The sequence below is a fragment of the Lissotriton helveticus genome, chromosome 7, assembly GCF_964261635.1.
Source record: "Lissotriton helveticus chromosome 7, aLisHel1.1, whole genome shotgun sequence".
Taxonomy (NCBI): domain Eukaryota; kingdom Metazoa; phylum Chordata; class Amphibia; order Caudata; family Salamandridae; genus Lissotriton; species Lissotriton helveticus.
Genome location: NC_136068.1, coordinates 1,457,014,409 through 1,457,037,428, shown reverse-complemented (window position 1 = coordinate 1,457,037,428; position 23,020 = coordinate 1,457,014,409). Strand labels below are relative to the sequence as shown.

At 43.4% G+C, this 23,020-nt stretch overlaps 1 protein-coding gene across 3 annotated transcripts in view; it reads left to right on the top strand.

The window, feature by feature from the left end:
- LOC144770363 (uncharacterized) overlaps positions 1-23,020 on the top strand; it is a 918,549-nt gene that overhangs the window by 789,102 nt on the left and 106,427 nt on the right. For all 3 annotated transcript variants that reach the window (XM_078654830.1, XM_078654829.1, XM_078654828.1), the window contains one exon: positions 4,934-5,053. In XM_078654830.1, coding sequence (XP_078510956.1) covers positions 4,934-5,053 — 120 coding nt within the window. The remainder of the gene's footprint in view (positions 1-4,933; positions 5,054-23,020) is intronic.

Below are 23,020 nucleotides of genomic sequence, written 5' to 3'. Positions count from 1 at the left end.
TGCCTTGAAAATGTAACGCCTGCTTCCTTAGTTTTTCAGCTTCAGGGTGTACAGTGGAAAACTATGAGATATTCCTAGATAGCCTCTGGCATCCCTCTGTTTTCCATTCTAAAGGTTTTTGTTCGATCTCTAAACCCTTGGCAGTTTAATTTTGCTTCCTAAGGTATCCTATTATCTGTATTCATAGATTTTAGGACAAGTGCCTAACATTTTAGTAAACACATGGAGATCAAAGTTATCAGATGAGGTAATCCTTGTAATCTTTTGTTTGTTTCAAACAATATCAATGTCCAAGTTGGGGCTTTCATAATATAAGTTTATATTCACACAGGTTTTATTGGCAAATCTCTGATGTCCCTCCTCCAGCTACATTGATCTTAATAATGATTAAGTCAAATTAAGCATGACCCTTGCACATGGCAATTATTAATGCAGTGTCCTATATATGTTCTTTTATGACATCATTTTAGTGGTGGTATCCTTTCAACACAAATAAGTCTCGTTCTCTTTTCTGGTGTTAATTGCGAATGTTTTGGCTGATATGTTGACGGTTTTATGAGCAACTGGTATTAATTCAGAGTAAGTTTTCTTTTCTCTTTGTTGGCCTCTTCTCAGCATATTGAAACTATTTTCTGAGAGTTTATTTTTTAAATAATATAGCTATAGACTATTTAATACATAAAGAATATACTGGAGTTTTTTTCACCAGTAGATGAAGTATGTATTATGTTTGTAGGTCCTAGTATATTTAGGTCCTAGTATATTCATTATATTGGAGTCACGACAATTGAAGCAAAATATTTTTATAGCGCATGTGTAAGCTTTGTTTTCAACATCTAATTCGATTTAAAAGATCATGCTGCCTTTGTTTCCGAACAACCAAATTCTTGCAAAGTCATATCCCTTTTGCTGTTTGTAGAATTCTAAACTGCACTAATGAGTCCTGTAGATTTATCTACATAACTATTGCTTCCGTCTTGTCCAAATTGGGAGACTATTTCATTAACTGATCACTGGAAACGAAAAACTATACATAAAAATATACAGTGAATCCACTGCCATGTTTAAAATGTCAACATGGGAAATTATCTGTACCTTCTTTAATTTCTTGAAACGTTTTTCAATGTTTGCTGGGCAACCGATCCTGAAAGCCCAGTTTTCTCTGCAATTTCATAGCAGCCAGAACTGCTGAAGGGCTTATTTGTTTTTACCACTCAGACTTAAATGTGCAAGCTAAATGTTTTTTACGAAGTAACAGTTATTCTTATAGCAAATTGCTGGTTAATGCTCACATCTATTGAATTTCGGGACTTTACAAATATTAGATTGTTGGAGTTACTTCCCCAGTTGAAAGTAGCTTTTTTTCAATCAAAACCTCCTTGTTTAATTTGTGTGCTATTAAAAAAATTGAATTAAAATAAAAAGAACGTGGTAGAGCGCTTTCACTATTTTATTTTTGTTTTGTGTGTCAAAAGTCTTCTCACATCTTTTGGCAGGGAGAAAGTGGAAGTTGTAATATCAAAAAGACTACGGACATTCCCAAATTACATCTTGAAGAAAGCCTATTGTTTGACATTTTCTGTTGTGTTGTGGTAGCCATACATTTTGTGAACGGTAGCATCTTGTGAACCCAACAAATAATGAATATTTGAAACATAGGGAGGCAAGGTATTCTTTAGCCTATTGTATTCTGTATCTCTCATTTTCAAGACTACAGAATTTCCTCAGAAGTGTTTAACTTTCTGAATGTATGCAAACCGGTGGGCCTCATTGCCATGAGGATGTAAGTTGGTAGCTCCCATTCCTTGTGTCTTTCTTATTACCTTTAGGAAGGGATTACCTTGTTTTTTTTTTTTTTTTTAAAACCTTTATTGTTCAAAGAAAGCTCACAAATACGGGCCTACAACCCACGAGGGCTGGCCACCACATAGTAGATAACGTAATAAACGAAAAACTAATTTTCAACAGGATATGTCACCAGGAGCACAGGAGAAACAATAAAAGCATCGAGCAATCAGCAAGAGCAGGACAATAAAAGGTTAATTTTCTAATGCGGGGTGGGGAAACAGAAGAATCATGGGCCGTGCAAAAAAACAACCAGGGAGGGGCCGCGGCAAGCCGCCATCTTACGATCACAGAATGACAAAAGAGGCCATGCCAACATAGCTATCAAAGAGTATAAACAAAATCGGAATATAAAGAAACGACAATGGCATCAATCAAACCGCACCTACCCGTCGCCGCCCCCACCCAAATTGAGGAGACATGATCAAAAAGGCCCACATAATAAAAGACAATACGATACGCACCCCAACAAAAATAAAAGGACCCCCATAAAGGAGGAAAAAAAAGGGGAGAGGGAAAAAGGGAACGAAAGAAGGGACTCCCACCAAACCACGCACCCCCAGGAGTGAAAGCAGGATAATAGAGTCCGGCAAGCGACATAGCAAAAAATCGATACCGAATTACCCAGCGAGCCACAATCAGATACATACCGGAATACGAAAGTCACAGAAACTCCCCAGGGGGATACAGGAGGAGACGGAGTCCCGAAAAAAGTGAACACACAAGAGCCATAGAACAGAAAAAGAGGAAATAAGGGAGGAAAAAGACCCCCCAATACGGACAGACCCCCCCAACCCACCCCTAAAGCCCACCCTGCACCCCTGCAGAAGGCTACGGCCTACCCCCCCGCAGCGTGCCTGTCGCCCTAATTAGAACCCGAAATATAGCGGAGCAAAGTTAAGTCGGAAACAAAAGACAAAAATGGGAAGGGAAGAGAAGGAAACGAGGGATGGGAAACACACACAGACATACACGGGGGAGGGCCGGGAGACAGGAGTAAACGCACCCAGCCACCCGCCTGAGTCGAGGAGCCAAGTCCCCGGGAAGCCAAAGAACATCGGGTTAAAGTCCAGGGGCACCAGTCAATCACACAGAACCATACCGGGACAGGTTGACCATCCAAACCAGTGCAAGACTACCGCACACAGATGCCAATATACATCAGCCCTGTCCTTGTTTGTCCAAAGTGGAAACGGTCCGATCCAGCGAGGACCAGGTTACGAAGAACAGGAGACAGACAGCAGGAAGATCCAACGGCAGTCCGGAAAAGGCACGTAAAGTGGAACACGGACGATCCAGGAAAGTCACGAAGTGTAGCAAACGATGCAGGCACAAGTCCAAGGATATGTCCAGAAGAACCGACCCATCTGGGCCAGCACAGGAGACATCGCCGGGCAGCAGCGACCGAAAGGAAGCGGGAGAGTCATGAAGGCCAGGCCAAGTAAAATCCAGCTCCCGGGCCCGAGAAAAAGAAGGTAGCGCAGGAGGAGGAGGCGCCATCAAGTTCCGTACAGCAGCAGACGTGGTCGGAGCCGGGGCCAATTCCGCCAGGATAATTCCAGCCGCACCCCGCGGCGGCACAATCACATCTGGCCGTGGGGGCCCAGGAGGCCCGCCGTGAGGAACCATCTCCGAAGCTAGGACAGGCGCGGTCACACAGAGCCGCCAGGAGAGCAGGGTGTCTAGTACCTCCTTAAGTGTAGGAAAACCTTCACAGTATCTGGCACCCGGGCCATGCGGCGGGCCTCCAGCGCTCGCCCAGGCCCGGTCAAGACACTCGGGGTCGGTCGCCATTTTGAGAGTCCGACAAGGCAGCGCGGCTGTAAATCTCCGCCGGGGCGGCAGCAAGGCAAACAAAGTCCCGCCGACCGGCAACAGAGCACCCCGGGCAGGAAGGGGGGCCACCAGAAGAGAGGGACCCGCCGGCCACCCAACGCCGCCGGTCCCGTTCTCCGAGTCCGGGCGGCAAAATCAAAATGGCCGGACCGGAGAACAAAGGGAGAGCAAGCCGGACACACGAGGAGCTCCGACCACGGAAGGCAGCGCCTCCACCATAGGCCTCCTCCCCACAGGAATCGGCCAGGAAGGACCTCCGGCCCACACGAACAACGGCCCTCCGACCACCTCCTCCGCGCCCCGGAGGGTAGATCCGCAGGCTCCGTCCGGCCCGGGAGCCGGCAAGAAGATCCAGGCCAGTCCGCCTCCGACACCCCAACACAATCGGGGGCACTGCACTGGATCCACAGCAGCCAGGATAACCGGAACAAGAGGTAAGTGCCTGCAAGGCGTCGTAGCACTACCACTCAGCAAACAGGGCTTCCCGGGGCAGGATTACAGCAGGATAAATGTGAAAACACAGGCGGGCGAACGGAGCCGAGCTAAAGCGCGGCCATCTCGGTCGCGAGCTAGGCTCCTCAGGGATTACCTTGTTATTAGTATTTATGAATATTAATAAAGATCACTTGACAGAAACCAACATATTACTTGCCTATAACAATAGTTTTCTGTGAAAGGCATCTTCATTACATTTATATTTTAAATTCATGAACTACCTTCGCTCTTAACCTAGAAATTTCACAGGAATATGAGCAGGAGTTTTGTCATAAGACCTTATGGTTTTATCATCAGACTGTCAATATGATCTGTGGGACTAACTCACTGTATTGGAATTATGGTGGTGCAACAGCAGACTTTAAGTGCCCCGCAGATTTTTCTCTGTGCTATACTGTATGTCAAATACAATACTTTTCATTTTCCTTGCTTTTTTAAAGGGGCAAGGATGACATTATTATGAGGAATATATGTAATGTGTGTTTTAGTAACCCAATTTAAAGTTCATTTTATGTTTTTGATGATTTTTCTCCTTAGTTTTTTAAAAAAGGTTCACAAAATGTACAACAAATGTTGCCTGTTGGTAGGCATGTTATTATTTTATTGTGGATGTTTTTTTCTTTATGCTTTTAAAAGTGTTCTGGAATCCCAGGCATGGGCGAGACCATTAGATGTTCATGAATTTAATGAACATATCCTAAACAGAGAACTAGAAATGTTCTCTTATTTGTCATTGTACTTATTCCCATCTGTTCAGGGTCAACAATGCAGCCATACTGAAGAGCTCGCTGACACAAGGAGGACTGCTAACATTGATAACTTGGCTTCTCCAGGAACTCTTGCTGCTTCTGTGACACCAGAAACAACTGTACGCCAGGTAAATACCTACGTGCGTGCCTCTCTCTCTCTCCATTCCTAATACAGACACTGCATGGCCAAAGCAACATTATCATGCTTTAATGCACCGCTAGCGCAATACACAGGGAAATTGTACAATGGTTGCCCCATTTTGGAGCAGACAGCCATGGTACTCAATACTCCATTTAGGACCAGGCACCCTGGTACTCAGTGCTCCATGATGTTGATCAGTGCCCAACGAGAAACTTCAAACAAGGCAGGGCCGTTTTACACAGTAGCATGGCCAGGTTAAGCACCCACACACCAAACAACTCAAGCAAACAATTTGGTGCATGAGGTCTGGTGTGTATATGGAGGAGGAGGAGGAGGAGGAGGAGTATATGGAAATCTTGTGGGAGTCACGCAGGCCTACTAAAGTAAATAAAGTCAAAATGTTTTATTGATGACGACCCAGACAGGGATCAACAATATTACCACAATCATAACATAAATCCATTACTGCACAAACATAAAATATTTGAAACAGTATCAAAAATGACTTAAAATTTAAAAACAATATAGCATACATATTCATTAGACGGGAACACTATTTAATTACTCAATTCAACTGTTCTTGTAATGCAAAATTTTAAATATAAGGGTAGTAAATATCAACAATGTACTGCTGAGACTGCAGGGCAGATTTAAAGTGCATGTCTTAAAACTTGAATATCTTCATTACACAGTTCACATTATCATGTAGAATTACATCCGTCACTTTTGTAAGCATTAAGTGGTAACACCCACAACCTAAGTAACACTATTACCCACCTAATGCCAGGACCTAAAGTGAGGTATAAGTATTTCTGTGGGCGTGTATCATCTAAAATAGTTGGCAATGATTTATATAATTTTAAATTCATACAATGATTGTTACATATGTGATCTAATCTTGAAATAAAATTGTTTTAAAAAAGCTTACTTTGTGCAGGAGTCCAAGCGTATAAGAATTCCATCTTGCACTCCAATTTATTTAGAACCAATTTTAGAATTTCAAAAAAGTGTAGTCTTGCTTTAATACCACATTTGAGTCCTGCTTAAAATTATCTCGAAGTGTACCCTCTTTTGCATGAAATAAGCAATAAGCCCAGTCCACACATTTGTCATTGAAGTGGCAAATGAGCTTATAAGTGATAATTCTAACCGCAGTGCCTGCATAGCGAATAATTGACTTAATGTGGCCAGTTTTTGTAGGGTCTTTCCTTCATATTGTTTAAAAAATGATCATTGCTGAAAGGTGTAATACTCAAGTGCATATGTTAAAGTCGGTGGTATTTTTACTTTGTAATTTTCTAATATATATTTAAAGTGTCTTCTTCTCAAGATTTATAAAACTGATTTAAGACACCCGCATGCCCTAATACATTATTTCTTAGATGCATCAAGTGAGGTTTGTTATTGAGACTGAGTACACTTTTCAAAAATATGTATAAGGTTTTATCATTTCCATAAGTGTTCCACCTAGATATCAACTAAAGGGGTAACAGTGTTTTCTTACTTTAAAAACCATTATTTTTGTCCAAGAGGTGTTGATCATTCAAGGCTTTCAAATTACTGTGTAAATTACATGGTGTAAGATCAAATAAAACCACAGTGTCTGAATATATTAAAACATGTAAATCATAAGATGCAACACGTTCAGGAAAGCTCCTAGTATTTACGAATTGAGCAGGAAGACCATACAGGCATATAAAGGAAAGAAGAGGGGCCGACAGTCAGCCCTGTCGTAGACTGTTCTTTGTTTGTATTTGTGGGTGCTAGGACCTTGTTTCTGTCCATTAACACTCTACATCATGTAGAAGAATGTAATGCTATAAGTAGTCTTCATATGTTCGGATGAATCTCCAGTATAAGTAGTTTTCTCCAAAGGGCTGGCCTGTCCACTTTATCGAAGCTGTTGAAAAGTCAATGAAGGAACTGTAAAGGATTTGCCATTTCATTACCATATATGTATCTATTAAGGTAGAAACAATTGCACTGCTGCCCTTCACAGAGTGGTTGGGTTTAAAGCCAGCCTGTTCTTGTGGAATAATTCATTTTGAAAGTGCCCAATCCTGCAAGTGTTCTAAATACTAGCAGCAAAAATTGTTTCTAACCCACTGAGTACAGCCACCTGGCAATAATTGCCTGTAGACGTACCAGAGCCTTTCTTATGGCGAGGTATTATGATACTTCCTTTCTAAGAGGAGGAGATTTGACCTATTTGATTGCAATGTTCAAAAAGTGGTAGCAGAAATTTTCCACATATCGCAGGATCCTTTTTCAGAACTTTATTTTACATTTTAAAAAATATTTTATTTTTCATTTGAATAATACAGTAGGTAAATTCTTCTTTTTCATATCAAGCCTGATAAACAATGATACATATCCAAAAATAGAAGAGAAAGAGAAAAGATATCAGAAGATAAGCCAATTTTAATTTGCACAGCTGGAGAAAATACAATAGCTGGATTACCATCTAGATCTAAACAATGCTTTCTAACCAACTAATAATCGGAGACCAGATTTTTAGCCCCCAGATGCGTTTCTTAACACCCCTTTTTTATATACATATATTTCTAAATTGTATAAACCAAGTATCCTGGATCTCCAGTTAATAAATGTAGGGGCATCAGTACTAATTCATAAAGAAGTGATACATAGTCTCAGTGTAGACATAGAAATGAAAAGAAAATCAACTTCTGCTTTTACATGGGCTGTCCCCGTTATAGGGCTCTCAACCCCGAAAATAACCAGCTCTGGGGTAAGTGTAACTGGGGTTGCTAATATTAAATTTAAAAAGTGACTTATATCATGAAAAAATGTTCCCAGCCCCGGGCAGGTAAAAAACATATGCAGGGAATCTGCACCAAATAATCCGCATCTATTACTTGAGCTCCCTATAGACTGTGTCCATTTTGAAGTTTTAGAGGGGGGTAATATAAATCAAAAATGGACATAAAATGCTGTGATTTCAGGATACCGGACAAAAACACAGAATTAGCCAATTCAAGAGACTTAGGTAGATTGATGTTTACCCTCCCTAATTTCCGTTCCCAGCGATCACCTTGGGATATTAAATCATCGGGCAGCTGGGCTATTAGAGACTGATAGATTACCGCAATCCGTGATCGTCTTTGGAGCAGTTCAATTATGCTAATAGGCTCCAGGATCACCTGATGTTTTTGTAATCTTGGGCCTAAAAAGCTCTGGATTTGCAAGAATTTAAAAAAATCTTTGCTGGGTAGGCCAAATAGTTCTTGTAGAGTGGTAAATGACATCAGACTGCCCCCTTATCTTAGATCCCCAAGAAGCATTATCCCTGAATCTGCCGATCTAAACGTTGTCCTGTCCTGAAATATTGATTGTAGAAGACCATGAGCAGAGAAGGGGGTGTATGCATTGATATTTGAGATTGCGAATCTTTTCCGAACTTTCTTTCAAACAGATTAAGCAGATGTAATGGTTTTGAATCTAGTTTTCTTAAAGTAGCTTGGCTCCAAAGTTTTGACTAACCTTTGATGTGAATTATCTCCCAAGAGCATCTCATAGATAGAGGAATTGGTGACTGCTGAACCTGGTTGTTTACCTTTAATGAGAATTTCCATGTGTTGTAAAAGAACAGCCCAATGATAAAATAACAAGTTCGCCATACCCCACCCCCTCTTGATCTTGGAAGAGTCATCCACTTTATGGCACTCCTTGGTCTATGGTAGCCCCATAAGAATCTAAAGCAAATCTGTTTAATTTTTAAATTAAAAGACGTGGGGAAAAAGAATGGCTTAGTACGGAAAAAATATAGAAATTTAGGTAGGATAGTCATTTTGATGACATTGCATCGACCATGTAATGATAGGTGTAAGCATTCTAACCTCTCCAAAAGATTAATAACAGTTTGGGTAGCTGGTTGTACATTAAGTGCTGGAATGCGTTCAACATCCGCTGTTATTCTAACCCCCAGATAGTTTACCTCTGAAACTGTTATGATTTCAGATGGGTGACAATTATCGGAATGTAGGCATTGCGTTTTATCAACGTTCAATTTATAGCCTGATACTGCGCCAAACTGTTTGGCGCACATGTTCATTATAGGGAAGGCTAGCCTCAAGTTGCTGGTAAGAATTGCAATGTCATCGGCGTATGCTAGTGTTTTATATGTGAAATTATTCAGCGTAACAGGCTCAATATTGACTTCATTTCCCAGTTTTCCTAAAAAGGGATCAATATAAAGTGAGAATAATAACGGAGAACAGGGACAGCCCTGTCTTGTACCCCTGGCGATATTGAATGGTTGTGAGTATTGTCCGGCTATTCGAATAGTTGCTTCAGGGGATGTGTATAGTGCTTGAATTGCTTGGATGAACTCGGGTGTGAAACCCTTCCAGTGTAAAACAGACCAGAGAAACCACCAGGAGACCCTGTTGAACGCTTTTTCCTCATCCAACAGATCAGGGGATCTCGTGTCTTGTGCCCAGTCAGAGAGAGCAATTGCTCTCTTTACATGGTCTGTCATGTCTCTTTCGGGGATAAACCTGTGTTGTCTGGGTGATACTAAAGGGACTATAACTGTATCAAGCCTAGAAGCCATTATTTTTAATACACCTTGCTGTCAGAAGTGATGAGTGTAATCGGCCTATAAGATCCTGGATTTAGTTCAGGTTTGCCCTTTTTCCTAAACACAATGATTGAAGTTTGGTGCCAAGATTTGGGGGTCTGTCCCTGTTTGGCAAGCTGAAATAGAGAAATTAGGGTAGGTTTCAGTGCTTGCCGAAAAGTTCTAAAGAACTCCAAAGGAATTCCATCGGGTCCAACCGCTTTACCGGGGGCAAGAGATATGATCGCTGACTCAATTTCATCCCAACTAATAGGGGCATTAAAGGTCTCATTCTACTCTGAAGAAACTTTTGCAGTTTCAGCCCCATTTAAGTATTCCGTGATATTAGCGATAGTAGCTTCAGCTTCTGCAGTATATAATTGAGTATAGAGATTACGGAAAACATTGAGTATATCTTGAGATGTATCCAATATTTGGCGGGTCTTTGATATGGCTAATTATATTTGCCTCCGCTCTTTGTTTTATACGTTTGGCCAATAATTTCCCAGTGTTTTCCCCCAGTTCGTAGATATCAGACCTATGCTGGACATATTTAGCAGCAATCTCTTCAGCGTAAAATAAATGAATTTTTGACTTAGTAACAGAATATTTTATTTTGACAAGCAGTCGTGTTTGACCAAGACCTATTTGTTTAATAAGTTCAGCCTCGGCAAGAGCTAGATCACTGATCAATTTTTTGATCATATCCTTATTCTCCTTCTGACGGTATAAAGAAAAGCTGAGCGTCTCACCACGCAAAGCGGCTTAGAATGCATCCCATACCTTATTTCTGGTACAGTACCCTTATTAATACTAAAAAATTCAGAAATCCATTTGGCCATGTGTTGACAATAGGATGTATCTAGCAGCAATTTCTTATCAAACGTCCATGGATTTGATATCCTGGGAAGCCCAGATAATAGAATCTTAATAATTAAAGGATTATGGTCAGAAATGATTCTCGGAAAAAGATTAATATCCACTTTGTCTGCCAATTGTTGTGATAATCTAACCGCACCATTTTATTATGGGGTGAAGAAAGAAATGTGTAACCTGGTTCCCCTGGTCTGTGTCTATGCCATAAATCTAATAAACCATATTCCTTGACTAAACCCTGTAATGCTTTGTAGCGGGCTCGAGCGTTCGGGAGCTGAAGTAATGGGCAGTAGACGAGTCTTTGTTAACGAAGGTTTTATTGCTGCAAAGAGATAGTCCGTACAAGTCTTTCTTGTATGTAGGGTCCTTCTCGGGGAACGACTTCTGGTAGTTTTTCTACTGCTGGGCTTGGTGTTCTCTGTCCTCCGATAGCCGTCCGGGCTTCGTCGGGACATCCGGGCGTCTGAGTCAGTCTTGGCTCTCGGCTCGCCGAACCAATAAACAAAAGAGAGCACCGTGTTAGCTTATCGTTCTCCTTTAGAGCGGTTTTAGGGGAAGGGAGTGAGGGATCGAGCAGCAACCCGTGTGCAACAACTATGTACTAGTGTTAGGAGGGGTGGTGCTTGGGAAAAAGGAACCGGGAAAAAGGGGATACCACTATTATACAAAGGGATCGCTCCTCAGTCCCACCCAGCCCCTGATCTTATCACGCACCTGGGCTAGCCACACACCTCCCCCGGGTGAATGGCTGGGCGGCTCGTGTGGACGTTGGCCTCCTGGCGTCTCCTCCGTCTCTGGGACCTCTTCTCTTCCTCTCTCGCCTCCATTTGTTTCCTCTCCGCTCCCATAATCCTCCAACCGCTCCGCTCCTTCTCACTCCGCACCTCCACGCTCTCTCCTCTCCCGGTGAACAAGCACACCTGGTCATCTGGTACTTCCGTATTTGATGGCAGCACGTCGTCAGGAAATCCCGCCCATTCCTCATCTGACTGAGAATTAAAGGGCCAGGTACATTCTCCTCCGTGAGTGTCACTTGTGTAATCGGTCCCGCCGATGTCCGTCTGCTGTGGATGATAAGAGGGGGGGTGAAGTGTGAGTTCCTGCTGGGACCCCGAGTCCCATACCACTGCACCAGAGCTGTCAGGGGATGACTCCCGGGGAACCCCGTTACATGCTTTTAACGTCTTATTCTTACGACCGGAATATGGTATGTGACCAGATAAATCAAAGCTATGCTCAATGTGAATGTTGAAATCGCCGCATACTACCAGCGGGGATGGCCAGGTTGCTAATTCAATATTTATAAAGTCCAGGATAGTCGGGTCATCCTGATTCGAACCATATATGGAGCAAATAGTGAAAATAAAGCCCTTGATGTCTGCCTCTAAGATCACCCACCATCCCAAATGGTCCTCTTTCTTACGTTTACAGACAATTACGCCATGTTTTGCTAGAAAGGCTACACCCTGTGTGTTGGTCCCTTGATGCATACATGCTAGAATGTCAAGACCGGTATCACAGAGCCAATTAAGGTTGCACCAGGAGATGTGTGTTTCTTGCACACACAACACCTCTATTTGCATATGTTTAATTATTCTAGCAAATATCCCCCTTTTTTTGCGATCATTAAGGCCGCAGATGTTTATATAACAGATTGATAAATTGTCTCTAGCCATTTTCCAGATTGCATTGAAGAATAATAATTAGACTTACAGTATAGATGCAACAAAAGACTTTAAACATTGCCAAATTTAACATTATGGATGTATCTTTCAGAAAAGGGTGTACATACTGTACAGATGAATTGATCATGTCATGTGCTCCCCACCCCACCTACCCCCTCCACCTATGTACCTCTCCCACCCAAGAGGCCCCTCCCCGACCCCATTCCAAGAGGCAAAGGGAACTGATTCCCTGGTGATGTAGAGCAAAGAAACCCCCACCTCCTACACTGCCGACCTTCCTCCTTCTTAAAACCAGGCTAATATGGGATAGGTACAAAACAGCTAATCATTGTTCATCAATTACAGGAGAAAGAAAAGTAGCAGTGAATAGTAGAAAAGTCATAGCCAGTGGAAACTCCTTATCTGGTGTAATATGGTACCTACCCCACTAAGTATTGAAGACCTCAAATTAGTGAACCCCTATAACAGACCTAAATGGAGGATAGAAATGCCTGGATCTCAGACAGGAAAAAGTGCGTCTTCGCTTTAAAGATAACTTTCAATTTTGCGGGGTTAAGAAGGAAAACTTGTGCCCCTTTGGCTTGGAATGCCGGAATAAGTTGCCGTAATAGCCATCTTTTCTCAACTGTAGCCTGACCGAAATCAGGGCGCACAAAGAAATCACATTCCTTCCCCCTACGCTTTGTCTGGTCTGGCTAGGTCATAAAGAGCCTCCCTAGCTCGAAAGTTATTGAGCGATATTAGAATGGCCCGTGGCCGCGTATCAGTTTGCCCCCCAGTTTTTTTGCGAATATTAAAGGGGAAACTGTTTGCTCTCTGGATTTGTGTTTTCCAGTCCCGGGGAATGCTTCATCAAACAGTTCAACCACAAACTGTCGAGCATCTCCATCTTCTTTCCCCTCCGGAACCCCTAAAATGCGGAGATTATTACTCCGGGAGCGATTTTCAACGTCAGTGAGCTTCCACACTGTTTCATCTCTAATGGATTTTATTGATTCCGTGAGATTTGTTCGGGCGATTAGTTATTCTTCAAGCTGGGAGATTCTAGTTTCTGCTTCTCCCATTCTCGATGAGAAATCAGCGCAAGACTTGGCAACTCTGAATTTTGAAGTTTCCGATATGCGCCTTGTGTTCTTGAACTCTTGATTCTTGTTTCTTCTCTTTAGGCCATGATAGTCTGATATAGTATAGGGAGTGTGATTCCTTCTGCATTTTTCCTGGCATTATGGATATCTTCTCCTGGCTGGTTCTCGGCCGGGGTGTCTTTATCATGCAATACCGTTGAGAAGGAATAATCCCAGGTCAATGAGCCTGCCATACCCTTAGATTGTCCAGCTAAAGTAGATTTTTCATGCGGACTAACAGTTGTTCCTTGACCCAGTAAAGTTTTGCCATTTTCCTCCTCCCAATGCAGACTGCTACTGTCTCTTTCGTCAGCTGCCCAATCATGAACTGAATGCTCCTCCCCGAGGAGTTTGAGTAGTCCGACAGTGAGTAAAACGTACCCAAAACCTCCTCAACCGCAACCTCCTCATCTTTAGATATTGTTAAATGATCCCCTCCAGAGCATCCTAAGGGTATGGGTCGATTAATGCATTAATCTGGGATCACTCTAAAGAAACTACAGGAACCATAATGCAACAGTTTGGTTTAACAACAGAGTCCATTCCCTCGTTGCCCACAGGGGGGGTTACCAGCCGGGGGAGACTGACTGTGGGCTCCCCGTTAATCTGAGTGGTAATCAAGCCTCCATCTGTACACATCCCGATGCCTAAAGTCGCACCAGGGGTAGGCAGGCCACCCTGCAATCTCACTGTGCCTTGAGAGGCTGACGCTGGATTTGTGAGAGCGGCAGCCACAGCAGAGGCAGAGGCAACAGCAGGGGCAGCAGCGGGGGCCGGCACAGGAGTATCATGCTTTGCTCTCAAAATACCTTTGGAGCTGACAAGAGAGTCCCGTGATCATTTATTCTTTTCACCCTGTACTTTGAACAAAGCAGGCACCGTTTTATTGCCAGGGTTCTTTTTCTGCTCTCCATGATCTATATGGCCTAACTACGTGGAGCTGCGCTTCCCTACCTCAGGGCACCCCATTGCCGCGGCGTCCAAGGCTGACTGCTGTTGACCAGAGGTGCTCCCAGGGGGAGCGCGGCTCTTTACACTTCTTGTCCCTGTCTTCGGCGGCATCACCTAGGCGAGGTTGGTACAACGTGGGAAGAGAGCGCCGGGAGTTCTCCGCGCCACCATTAAACGCGGCAGTGGTGCTCCCCAGAGCCAGGATCGAGACCGCCAGAGCATGCGGTGGGATCAACAGGAATCTGTGAAAGCGGTAAGATTTTCTCCAATATGTAATTGAGGGGTCCGCAATAGGAGAGGAAGGGCTTAGCAGGAGGAGATGCGGGAGTCAGCTCACACGGCCATGGTAGCGGTCGCCATCTTACTCCGGCTTTTTCATAACTTTAATGAGAATTTGGTCTGGACCCATTGCTGCAGATGATTTTGCACCTTTTATGTATAGTACTAGTTGGCCCACTGCATCTGCATGCTATGCTATGCCGCTAAGCGGAAAAGATTTGTCCACTTGGCATCTCCAAGAAATTAGACCCCTTCAAAGCAAAAGTGAATAATTTACTCCCTTGAATTTGTTCTGAAAGCAAGTCTAGCATACACCTCTCTATGCCTCCATTTAACTGCTGCAGCCGCATACATTCTGTACAGATAGCCTTCATACCCCTTTAGAATTCCTGTGGTCAGGGCATTTCTGGAGGGACTCAAAAGAGTGATATCCCCAGGAATAACTCCAGCACCAGTTTCAAACCTTAATGTGGTTCTCACAAGACTTCTGATACTGCCTTTGAACCCCTCCCCTCATGTAATCAATAGTTCCCTTACTGGAAGTTCACCTTTTTGTAGCTTTAACTTCACTCATGGGCATCAGCGAATTATAAGCTCTTACTATTCAAGACCTTTTCTCCAAGTACTCAAGGACAGAGTAGTTCTTACAAACAATCTGAGGTTCTTACCTAAGGCAGTCTCTCTTTGTCACACTAATCAGACTACTGAGCTGTCCATATTCTTTCCACAACCTCAAAGTAGTAGTTAATCTTTATTGCTTGATGAATAAAAACTGTTGCAATATAGTGCACAATAAAACACATTATAAAACATAAAATGCACACATCAAACCATCTGCATAAACAGTATATAGCGGAGTTTGTCATCTGTAAGTCCATTTAAATCAGCACTTAAAAAGCTTTAAACCCTCTTTCCCAAGCCTTAATTAAGCACATTTGAGGGAGAGGGACCTCTACTTACTCTATGTCTCAAGATTGTTGGCTCCCCTTTGTGAATATGGATAGCTTTAAGGGAGACCAGTACACCCTGTGGGGGCAAAAGATGTGGTTTCTCCTAAGGTGTTCAGCTTCAACTGTGGTATACAAGGTGTTATAAGATACTTGCCATAAGTCTTCTGGACAGGCACCAGGCAAGCACTCTCCTCACAGCTCAGATGGAAGTTTAAATGCGTCCTCTGCCAAGTCTACCAAAAGCCAATATAGGATCGCCACTTCGTTAGACATGCCAACTGTCGTACCAACAGCTTGATGCCAGCTCTTAATTTGCCAATACTTAAATTTGGATAATCCATTATCCGTAAGTGTACTAAAAAAAACCTCCAGTGCAAGTTGTTCCCAACGTAATATTCCAGCTATTTTTAAGGGGCTTACCAGAGTCCTTAGTCCATTTAGGCGAGCCCGGAGCATCCCAGATGGGTGCCAATGCGCTGTAATAACCGATCTTCAATAACTTCCTAACCTTAAACCATGTAGAGGCTAGACCATTTAAGATCTTTAGGCGAACCTTTTAAAAAAATCTTAAGTCGCCAAATTTAGATATAAAGCCCTGGTCCCCTCACATTAAATCTAGCAGCATCTCCTTAAACATTGTCTGAGCTGTCTGGTACATTCATGAGTATTTTCCAGGCCCTCTGTAGGAATACCCACGCATAAGAAACTAAATCTGACAGACACAGCCCACTCTTGTTTTTCTATCTGCGTAATTTCTTCCATGATATCCTAATACCTTTCGAGGCCCATATAAAACAGTTTATTGCCTGGAGTTTTTTCAGTCCCTCTTCTTTAAATGCCAAGGGGATTTTTTGTAATAAAAAATACGTTCAGGTAGAACCATCATTTTTACTAAATTAACTCTGCCTATTAATGTTAGAGGTAGCTTTTTCAATTTGGCTAGTGGTATTTGACTAGGTTCTGGCGCCACAAGGGAATGTTCACCTTTCTAGAATTTCTTTGAGTCTTTTATGATAGGTTACGGGGCTACAAGGAGAAGAGAACCACTTCCCTCTTCTAGTTCGGCAAAAGCCACAAAATTGCTAAATACTCCTTAGCACACGTTTTCTGTTAAAGTTTCTGCAGTTTACAAGTGTTTCCAACACAACCTAACTGTGACGTCTCCAGAAATAAACAACACCAACCACAACCCTGATTAAGAGGAATTGCAATTTCTTGTGATTGTATGAATGATGTATGGTGGAAACACTTGTAAACTGCAGAAACTTTAACAGAAAACGTGTGCTAAGAAGTATTTAGTAATGTTAGAGCTAGGTAAGCCCAGCTCGTTAAGAAATTATGTACTTCTTTGCTAATTTTGTAGAAATTTGTATCCGTAATATCTTCAATGTTGTGTGTAATCATTATGGGTTAGATGTCTAAACAACTACTGCCTAAACCATGACTTCCTGAACCACGAAAGCTTTTCAACGAGCTATCCTAAACCACTACTTTTTTTTCCAACGACTTTTCTAAACCACGAAAAGAATCACTTCGTGACTGGCCAATAGATGGCAGTATTGTAATAACAATTCTTCCACGAAATAGTTTTTAATTGCTCATTACCCATTTGTTTGATTTTTTTTTTTTATACCTCACGAACTCCAAATTACTCTCAGCTGCAGCCCTTCACATGGGATTCGTGACACCTCTCCTTATTTCATCCTTCTTGACAACGTGTTAAAGCTGAGCTAGCTGCTGATTAAACTGCGGAGCCAGGGGTCACGGCTCCTGCCCTTCATTCCGAAATCTTCAAAGGTGACAGCCCAAAATTCTTCAAGATGGATTTCCCCATGCAGAGCCTTTTAATCATATCTGCCTGATGGTTTTAGAGCAAGTTTTTGCAAGGTTTAAAAGTGAAGACTGGAGCCCGTTTGAAGAAACATTTCTGTCCTTTCACTGCGTATTTCTTGCACTTCAGTTAGCAATCAAGGTTACTTGCCTTTGTTGTCTTTTCTGTCATGATCTTTAAAACACAGAGATTACTTCCTCTTGACAAAGTCGGCCGTGGGTAGCTTCGGGCGGAGGTGAGTAACGTAACACTCCAACACTGCCCAATCAAAGTGTAGTGGAGGGGTAGGGGTGCGGAGATAAGTGACGAACTTCACATACTTCCCGGAAGTATGATTCTTCATTGTAAAGGACTTCATTGAAAAGTCGTGGTTCAGGACTTCGTGGAATGTGAATCTTCGTTGTTAAGACTTCGTTGTTAAGGTAAGCCGTTGTTTGAACTTCGTTGTTTAGGGTGTTTCCCATCATTATGCCCAGATACCTTATCAGTTTTTTCATTGGATAGATGTAGGAAGGTGGAATCTGACTACATGGTCGCCCCCACTTTTTCCTGGTGTTTTGATGGTTTTTGATTTAGTTTGGCTGGGATCCTGCTATTCAGGACCCCAGCCTATCTGCTTTCCTCTCTAAATTGAGTCCCTAGTATATGGTACCCTAAGTACCTAGGGCATTGGTACACTAGAGGCCTAGCAGGGGCTGTAGCATGTATTGTGCCACCCCTGGGAAGCCTTCCAAAATGACACCACAGGACAGCTACTGCAGCCTGGGTAAGGTGGTGCATGCACCCCTTACTGAGATGTAGGCTACCTATATCTACCTTAAATCACTACACATATAAACCTATCAGTCACCCCTATGGCAGGCCTTATCGATCCTGAAGACAGGGAGCTGGGTTTTGTGTGAGAGGGTGCCCATGCACGAGCGGGACCCTTCTGCAGCCTTCGGAATCTATTCTCTGGGGCTGTTCTGTGATGCAGTCAGATCAAGTGCATTATAACCTCGCGGTAAATGCTAACTTTGGAATGGCTGCACGGAAACATGTTGTGTTTGGTGTCAAACACTTTGGAATCATACCACCCTCCCATTCCACCCGAGACATGTACACGCCGGTATACCCGGTACCAGTTTTAAAGAGCCCTGGCATCACAAATTGCATGCTACAGACACGAGTCTGGCCTCCTGCTGCTGGACGAAACTCCTGCAGAGGAGGCCTGGACAATAGGTTTCCTGTCACAGGGAGGTGTCACCACTGCCCAGACAGGCTTTAGTGTATTGGGGCTGGGTGGGTGCACTTTGAGAGTGCTTTGAAGTCTGCACTGGGGGCACATTTGGTGTCCCTGTGCATAGCCTAGTTCAAACCGGTTGCAGGGGCTACCAGCCCCTACTCTGGTGCGAAACTTGCCAAAGGAAATGGGTGTAGCCACCCCTCTTTCCAAACCCTCCCATAGGTGGGCCCCCAGAGTAAGTCCAACCCCTTCCTTGGGTGTAAGAAAGGAACCCCTGACTACAGCACTTTAGATTACATCTGGACGAAACTCTGCTACAGAAATCCTGGAACTTCGGCGATCTACACGACTAGATGGCCAAAGAATCTCACTTGGAGTAAAGGAGTTACTCCCCTGCTTGGCAGGCACCAAAGGCGCATCTGACCGGTCTGCATCTCCGAAGTTCCCGATGGACTCCGAAGTAATTGCTGCCCGGGACGTGGATTTCCAGACTTCTCCGAGGCCGACCCGAGTCTCCAGCATATCTGAGACCCACAGCCCTCGTGAGTAACGTGGAACCAGAACCCCTGGACACTCTTCACATTTGCAAGTGCATTAGCTTCTTGATGTTCCTTGAGGCTGTGCATTGGGTTGCTTGTATTCCAGACTCCGAGCACCTTTTCCACCGAAGATTGCTGGCCTACACTCCACGATTGTTCCGTGAGCCGGCCCTTTGTGTTTTCGCTCGAGGTACCTTCGCGATTCCTGGTCCTTTGACTGGTGGGTCCCTGAGAAGGCAACTTTTGACTTTCATTGGCTTTCCCTGGTTGCTCCAGATGTGCCCTGACTCTCCACCACTTGGTGAGTCCCTCGGACCTTGCTAGTCCACACCAAAGCATTTCTTCACTTTCTGCATGGGTTGCTGTTGCCAAGGCTTGTTGGGTCCAATCTGGTCACCGACGCCGCAGCATTCGACATCCTTCGTGGGACAGCCCGAATCAAGCTCCTGGTCGTTGTCGACGCCTCCTGGTCCTTGTGGCTGCAGAGTCAAGCTTCACCTCTTCAACCTGAAATCACCCGACATCGGTGGGCATTCGACGTGCCCCATGTCACAGGCAAGTGACCCAGACTCTGTCCCCTCTGCTTTCAGGTTCTTCTCATCTTCGATCCAGGCTTAGATCACACCGGACACTTTCCACTCCGACGACAGCAGCACTTTGCAGCAGATCGCCATTGAAATCAACGACGATTCCCGACACTATGCACCCGGCTTCCCTGTGTGAGGTAACTCTAGTACTCAGGTGCTCCTGTGGGTGTTGGCCCTAGAACCCCTTAAGTCTAAAGGGGTTTGCTCAAAGTCCACTCCTAAGTGTCCTTAAGCTTTAAATTTCCAACCGTGACTTTCCCCATAGAAGCTAACGGCGTCTCGCAGCTGTGTTCTCACACTGCACGTGTCCCCCGTGGGTCCCCTGTGTCACTACCTTGGGTGGTTCCTTGTGGTCTCAGCGATTCTACAGGCCCTAGGCCTTGTGTCTAGTCAAGTCATGGTTCTTATACCACTTTCTTAATATATGGCTTGGTGTGCCCCTAGGGCTCAACGTATATTATGCTAATTTACAGTGTGATATTAAGTGTAAGTAATGTGCTTTGCCCTCTAGCCTCATAAAGAGACTAGTAGGGTGTGTTTAGAATAAATACATATATTTTATATATATAACTGGTGTGGTTCTCCTTTCATTTGGTCATTCAAGAGATTATAGACTGGTAAAACAAGCTGCTTTACATTCCTTCAAGACAGCCTGAAGGCTGCTCTCCATAGCTATCACGAGGATAGCTTTCAAATAATGTTGTCTTTAACCTATCACCTCTAAGGGGTTGCAAGGTGCCCACTATAACTAGTGGACAGCATATACCAGGCCAACTTCTCACAATGGACGTTTGTGACTAGGTTCCAGGCCATACACTCAGTCTTTGACGCATTGATTTCATAACCAGAAACCTGACCAAACTATTGTGCCTCCTTCTAAATTATTGGTATTATAGTGTTTAAATCTGATGTAAATACCATCAGATTGTCGGCGTATAGAGCCACCTACCTTTGCCAGGTCTTATATTTAAACGGAAGTATTCCTGGATGTCTTCTAATATTGTCAGCTAGGAACTCAGTATATAGATTAAAAAGCAATGGGGATAATGGGCAACCCTGCCTTGTGCCCCTTTGGATTTTAACTGGAGAAGCCAGGTTCCCGTTCACTAGGATTCTGGCTATAGGAGTTTGATAGATCGGAGTTATTGTCCTACAAAAGGCTTCCCCTAGATTACATAATCTCAGTGTATATACTTCAAGTAGGCCCAGTTAACTCTGTCAAAAGCCTCTGTGGCATCCAAAAAAATAATGGCCAGTGGTGTTTTATAAAGTGTTGCTAAATCAATTGCCCCAATCAAATTATATGTAAGATCTCGAATTCCTCTCCCCCGATCGAAGCCTGTTTGATCCCTATGCAGAAGACCCTCTATCACTCCATTCAACCTCTGCCAAAATCTTGGCAAAGATCTTATAATCAAAATTTAGCAGAGCGATGGGTCGGTATGAATCGCATGAGCGAGGCGACTTTGAAGGTTTAAGAATCAAAGCTACTGTAGCTTCATTCCAAGATAGCTGCTTATTCTGCCCTTTTCAAAAATATGGGAAATAGCTTCACCATAACGGGAATAAGGGCTTTCATTAGCACTTTATGTAGTTCCACAGGCCGGCCATCGGGTCCTGCAGCTTTACCAGATTTTCCAGCTGCCAATGCTTTCTTGATCTCATTACATGTTATCGGGCTATTCATGTTATGAGATTCATCGTCAGTGATTTTATTCGGGAGATCTTGGCCCAGCCAGGCCCTAATTGCTTCCTCCTGGACAATCAGATCCTCTTGATGTACCTCTTCAAAATGTTTTTGAAAAGCCTCTCTAATTTCTACAGGGCTCTTAAGTAAAATCCCTGCTGTATCAGAGTTTACTTCTTTGATGGTTCCTCTAGCAATATCTTGTTTGGTCTTCCACGCCAGAACCTTCCAGCAGCCCTCCCCATACTTGAAGTGAGCTAGCTTGCTAGCCTGCCATCTCTTTTTCTGCCTAGAATCGATCACCTCATAGAATAGATCACCCCAGTCAGATCTAATTTAAGAGACTGGAGATTTGCTGAAATGTCTTTGTCCGACAGATTACTCCCATGAGTAATAAGGTTTTGCTCTGCCTTTTGGATTTTATGCTCTATCTCTTCCACTTCTCCCTTCAAGCTATCCCAATTCACGAAGCGTCCTACTCCAAAATGTCCGAAATGTTTCCATGCTAAAGCAGATGAAGTCTATATGTTTTTAACTTGTCTAATGTTACACCATTTTTGGATCGCTGTAAGTAGAGGTATGGTAGCTATGTTTGGGCCTGGTATCCAGGTGAGCACAATTTTTTCTTTTTTTGGTTGTCTCCATATTATGAGTCAATATTCCTTGAGGAAAACAAGTTATTTTTTTATGTAATTGTACTTGCACAGAGAGAAATATGTAAATTGTGGGTTAAAAGAACATCTCTGACGCTTCTAGAGTGGTTACTCTCTATTAAATACACGATGAAGCTTGATAGAGCCTTATTAGAAAAGAAGAGCAAGAAAAAAGATTTTTGGGAGCCATGTGAGGAATAGCTGGGTACTTTAGATCATCAGGGGGAATCAGTCCAATGATAATGCCTCTACACTGAGGTACTTCACCCCTCTGGTTGTTCTGCGAGGTCCCCAGAGAGAAACAGAACAGACCGAAAGGGAGGTTCTGTGTAAAGTGCAACAATTTAGTTACAGAGCTCTCCAGTAGGTGCCAATTAAGGGGGGGAGGGGGGCAGCGGAGATATCTGAATTGCTCTGGGTTCATCTAATGGCGAATGAGGACATTACAACAACAACAACAAAAAGATTGTTGGCCCCCCTGAGTGAATTTGCCTTAAGACTTGGCGACGGATACAAAAGATTTAAAATTCCTAAAAGCTAGTGCAGGCTTGCCTGAAGACACCCAACCTTCTGTAAGAAGACACACACCTAGCGATTTTGTTGTTGTTGTTTTTTTTGTTTTTTGTATTCATTTTAAGTCCATGTGGGTGTTAGGTGCAAGTGCAGCAATTAAAGTGCAATGAACATTATAGGTATTAAAATGCAGATGAAGCAGTTAAAATGCACAGTGCTTTATAAGGATTAAAGTGCAAACTCTCTTTGTAAAATATAGGGCAGGTCCTGGGCAGATTTTCGTGGGTCTTCAAGGGACAAAAACAAGTCTCGTTAGTGTTATTTATGCCTCTTTAGCTCCCCAGTTGAGCAGCCCCTTGTGGTGACTAAAATTAGGCTGGAGGGACCTGTTGGCGTTGGAGAAGCTACAACCTCAATGATGCTGCAGGTCACTCTGCAGTGCCAAGTAAATGTTTTAAGCTGTTCCCGCCTCCC